Source organism: Mya arenaria, chromosome 10 (genome assembly GCF_026914265.1).
Source record: "Mya arenaria isolate MELC-2E11 chromosome 10, ASM2691426v1".
Lineage (NCBI taxonomy): Eukaryota > Metazoa > Mollusca > Bivalvia > Myida > Myidae > Mya > Mya arenaria.
In genome coordinates, this window is record NC_069131.1 from 29,248,824 (window position 1) to 29,253,872 (window position 5,049).

The following is a 5,049-nucleotide window of genomic DNA, read 5'->3' on the forward strand; positions in this document are numbered from 1 at the left end:
GTTTATTTTACTTCATATTTATTACTTGAAGTTAAATGATACCTTACATTTAGATGCCATATTAACATACGAAAAAAGTCGGCCTCTTGCCCACATTAAATTTTGATTGTGTTTAAATCTAAACTTTTTACTTAACACAAATTTAATTTATAATTCCAAACAAAAGCTATCGTGTGCTTGATTAAATTTCGAAGGAGGCGGGGTTCATGTATTATTGAGTATCTCTAAGAACCGAAACGACTTAGTGTAGTTTTAGTACGATGTAAGTAAGTGGCTCCATTACAGTTTCAGTGAAGTTCAAGGGCACATGCTATTCGGAATTTCACTTGGATCTAAATATAGATAAGGTGGTGATCTCAGTCTATTCTTAGACTTTATTGTCGCGCTCAGAGCCTTTAAGTCCTCTTTAAAATCTTTCACAACCTTAACCGCCTTGGGGTCAAACACGTAATTTGTTTCAAAGTCACCTAGAGGCTTTGTGTGTTTCTCGCTGAGACATTTCATAATCATCATCGTGTCCAGCATGGTGGTTTTACCGGGTAACACATCTAGGACGTCTTGCTCCAACACGGCCGCCTTGTGCCGTGGTGGCTCTCCTGACAGGCGCGTCGGGTAGTTTGGCGGAAACGCATACTCGTCGTACTGTTTGAAACATGTGGCCGCGTGCCCTGCAGAACACGTATAGATGATAAAGCAGCATACTTGGGTGATCTGAGATCGTTTTTTGAAGAGGTCCGAGTCTCCAGGGACGCCCTGCAACCCGAGTCCGCCTTCCACTTCCGATGTTACCATTTCCGTGCGCCATGCTTGAAGCTCCCAGTCTTCCGCGACGTCTTCGTCACTGGTGTAGTAGAGTTTGAGGTACCGAGTGACGTACACTTCAATGAGCTCCCAAAGGGCTAGAGCGTCGTCCCGGAAATAGTATTGACTCAATATATCCGTATCTGCGACCCCGCGCGTGCGTAGATCAGCCGGAAGTGTTCCCTCAATGTCCATCCGCCACATTGTCTTATGACGACGCACTAATTCGTCAAATCCCTCGCTATTGATGGACATTATCTCCTCGAGCCAACCGGAACCGGAAGCGTGGAGCTTCTCAGACAATCTCTGGTTAACGGCCACTGCGAGATGAAAGTGTGGCGCCAAAAGCTTAAAAACTGGATGTGACTGCGACAGCTGGCGATGAATGGCGACAATGATTCCCTCCATGTTGCTATGCATAAACCCGAGATGGGACACGGCAAGGTGGATGCTAGCGTCTGCGTTGTTGAACCACATTTTTGCAAGCGTCCACGTGAAGTGGGAGTCCGAGGGTAAGAACACAGGGTTATCATCGGCAATGTCTTGAAACAGCTGAATAGCTATCGGAATAAGAACGCCATCGCTTTTCTCAAAGAAAAGAGCCATTGGTGCACAAACATGACAATCGTCGTGTGTAGAAATGTTTTGCAGGATGCTATGATCCACAATAAACACGCGTCTATCGCTCAGTGTACGAGTTAGGGAACAACCATCGAGAAAACGGGCCACCATTTCCTCTGTGACGCCGAAGTTGTTGGGTATGCGTTTACACACCCGAATCCAAGAGTTGTTGACGCCCGCGAGTCGCTGGAGCCCAAACGCTTTGTCGTCATTCCACCTGAATGGATATGAATGTAGAGTGTTGTAAATACACTTGGATTTGAGCTTACTTATGTATCTTAATTAATTGGAGTGTGTCCTACACTTGTAGAATCCGTTTTTAACAAACGTATATACTTCAAATAAGTGCAACTGAAAGGATTTTTTATTGGATTTCTTTTTTTTTCAAATGTGTTCAGAGTGTTATTTAAACACACACAAATTAGTGACGCGTTGCGTAATTGGAACCGTAATCCATTAAATGAAATAAATTATAATGAGAAAAGCAAGAAATCGGACTCATTTATATCTGAAATGGTCAATCACAAACTCGTGAAACTCGTTTGGACGTTTATATAAAACATTATGCCGCAACATTGACCATAACAAATAGAAAAAAAGGCCGAAACAAGTATGGATGTTTAACCGCCTCCCACCCAAGGGTCTTGGGATTGGACACCACCAAGAAGAAGAAGAAGAAGAATAAGAAGAAGAAGAAGAAGAAGAAGAAGAAGAAGAAGAAGAAGAAGAACATCATCATCGTCATCATCATCATCATCAACAACAACAACAATAACAACAACAACAACGGCAAAAGTATACCTGTTAAGGTCGGACGGCTCCAGTAGTCCTCGTGTGAAGACGTTGTGAACGTCATCCATGGAGCGCCAGTTACTCGTGGTCAACCGGACGAACTTGCTCGTCACGCTGTTGCGAGTCCGTTGTTTAATTATGTCCCAGCTGTGATCTGCTGGAAACTGCTCGTCGATCGGAAGGGGCGTTCGCGCCTGCGCAGGAAGTCCAGGCATTCGCACGTGCAGTTGGTATGTTTCCCGTTTTTCTTCAAGTTCTTGGCGACGTTGATCTAAAAAAGCAATAATTTGTCATTAATTACATGTACTAATTTTCCAGAAAAATAATTCAAGTTATCCGAGTAATCGAGTACTCGAGTACCAATTTTTATACTCGTTGCCATCCATATTAATTAGTCACTAAACATTAGAACACAGAACAGTAGTCCTGTAAATAATAGAGCGACGCATATCAGATGCAACTCCAAGAATTCCAAGCAATAGGGGTCGATTTTTAAAACAACAACAGGGAAAATAACTTCTAGTATTAAATATCCCTCAGAGTACCTTTTAAGCAAAAACGGAACACTTTTTATTTGCTACCATTGTAATTAGTTTGTTTTTTCTTTTTATATTTCTTCGGCTGGATCCACGGCGAAAGCTAAAGAGGGTCGAACAATAGCTTACTGTACTCAGTAAAGATATGATTAACAATTGTTCATATACAAAAAAATGTATATCATATAGCAACCGGCCCCTGAAGTATATTTTGTAACTGCTGAACAAGCTCAATCGTGCCGGTTTCTCGATATCGATTATTTTGTTGACCGGTTTATTGCGCGCGAAACTTACCGGTACCGGCCTTGTCATGCTGCGGTAGACTGATATCAAGCGGATAGAATTTGTATCGATAATTTGGCCTGATCCAGCGGAAAATTGGGAATACAGTCTTTATCCTCGTTTCCTTGTTTACAATCATGATCGTTTCTACAAACCAGTCGCGTCTGAAGCCCGCCGTATCTCGCCATAACTCAATATGGTCAAGCACAGAAAACTGAAAGTTAATGAAATAAAATATATTTGGCATAAACTACAGTAAAGCCAGAAACAATTTAAAGACTGTTTGAACATTCGGCGGGTGGGCAAATAACATTATTATTATTATTATTATTATTATTATTATTATTATTATTATTATTATTATCTAGCTTTAATTTAAGCGCCATTTTCGCAATATTCGATCACATCTACTTCAATTAAAAGCAACACGTCCGGAGGGAGATATTACAATATTAAACCTTTTTTATTAATCATTTTTTGAGGGTTTATATAGTTTTATTAGTCATATAAATTTAAATCTTACGAAACGTGTCCGGTTCAGAGAGTTGATTAAATTGACCTTCAGCACTTGAGCAAAATAGTCAGGACTTAATACAAATACAGGTCATTTTGAACAAGTTGTATTTAAAAATAACAAAATATCAGTGAAATACAAACTCTATTTTATTCTATTAACACGGAAAGTATATTCAAAGTAAACAAATTAGGAAGTTACCGGCTGGAACTTGATTTTAAACTTGTCCAAATTGCCTCGATCAAAGTTATCCCTGAAAAGAACGGCGAGCTTGGTTTCCGGGGATTTCCCGCCATCTTGACCATGCATCACAATGTAAACATGTGCGTCAGTTCCGGCCCGTGGATGGTCCCCAGTTTGTACATATACGTTGTAATTATAGAAGCCGGCAAACAGCGAACTGCGCCTGCGCAAACTGTTGCTTATCCGGTTGGTAAACTTTGACATTGCGTTTCTGAAAAGGCACATAAAATTCAAGTGTTTGGCATTACGTTTTGGGAGGTTGTTTGTGTGAAAATTTACTAGAGTGGATCTTTGCAGATTCAGAATCAAAATCCGGAAACATTCACGAAAATCAAATACGAACTCCCGGATCTAAACGCAGTACTTATTAACCCTTTATTACATAAACAACTGATTTAAAGGACCTAAATTATACGTTTTCATATAAAGAAATCTATGACGCACTATTTTGTCATTTTAACAAGCGCAATGATACCTTTTATGAATCAGAGTGGAATACTGTATTGCACTTGGTTGACAATATATTTTGAGGTATTAGCTTGCAAATGTCTGATACGTATAAAATCAAAAAAAAGCTTTGCAAGAGAAAATTAAAAAAAAATATTAACATTTTAGAAACGCAAAAAAATCTGTATTCAATATATGTCACACCCTTATAAAATTATCTAATGATAGACGCAATGAGGCATCATCCTATATCTGACTTAGCAAAAGAAAGACATACAAGTACAGGAGTGGTATTCAAAATTCAAAGTTAAGCTTACTTTACAGTCATACATCATGACTTTATTCCCAGTAAAGGTTAATTATCAATAACACGTTCAGATTAGCAGTATTGTTTTAAGATCCAATTCAGACCAATACCGATACCTGGGGTTGTATTCAATATTAAACTTAAGTTAATCTTATGGTCATTTATCATTGACTTCATTCACTCTATTGGTCAGTTATTAATAACAAGTAATCCGATTAGCTACATCATTCTTAGATCTAATTAGGTATTATACTGATTCCAGCCCAGCCCAGTACGTTTTAATGAGAAAGATGAGGGATCGTACCAATTCAATGAAATAGAATATAAATATAAAAGAAGAAAAAATCGCAAATACTGTATACAATTTTTTTATAGTACTGTTCACGAGATTTCATAATGATATAAGATATGCTTAGAATTATAACAGTTAAATGATTTATAAATATATATACAATGAGTTATGTTGGATAAGACACTGACTATATTCATACTTATATGGTTATGAA

The 5,049-nt window shown here is 38.6% G+C and overlaps 1 protein-coding gene across 1 annotated transcript; it reads right to left on the bottom strand.

The window, feature by feature from the left end:
* Window positions 1-297: 297 nt before the first annotated feature.
* Window positions 298-3,993, bottom strand: LOC128204556 (allene oxide synthase-lipoxygenase protein-like). Its single transcript, XM_052905965.1, has 4 exons — window positions 3,748-3,993; window positions 3,045-3,246; window positions 2,224-2,485; window positions 298-1,639 (listed from the first exon to the last, which is right to left on the bottom strand). Exons 1-4 carry the CDS (start codon window positions 3,991-3,993, stop codon window positions 298-300), a joined length of 2,052 nt encoding a protein of 683 aa, XP_052761925.1.
* Between the last annotated feature and the right edge of the window lie 1,056 nt (window positions 3,994-5,049).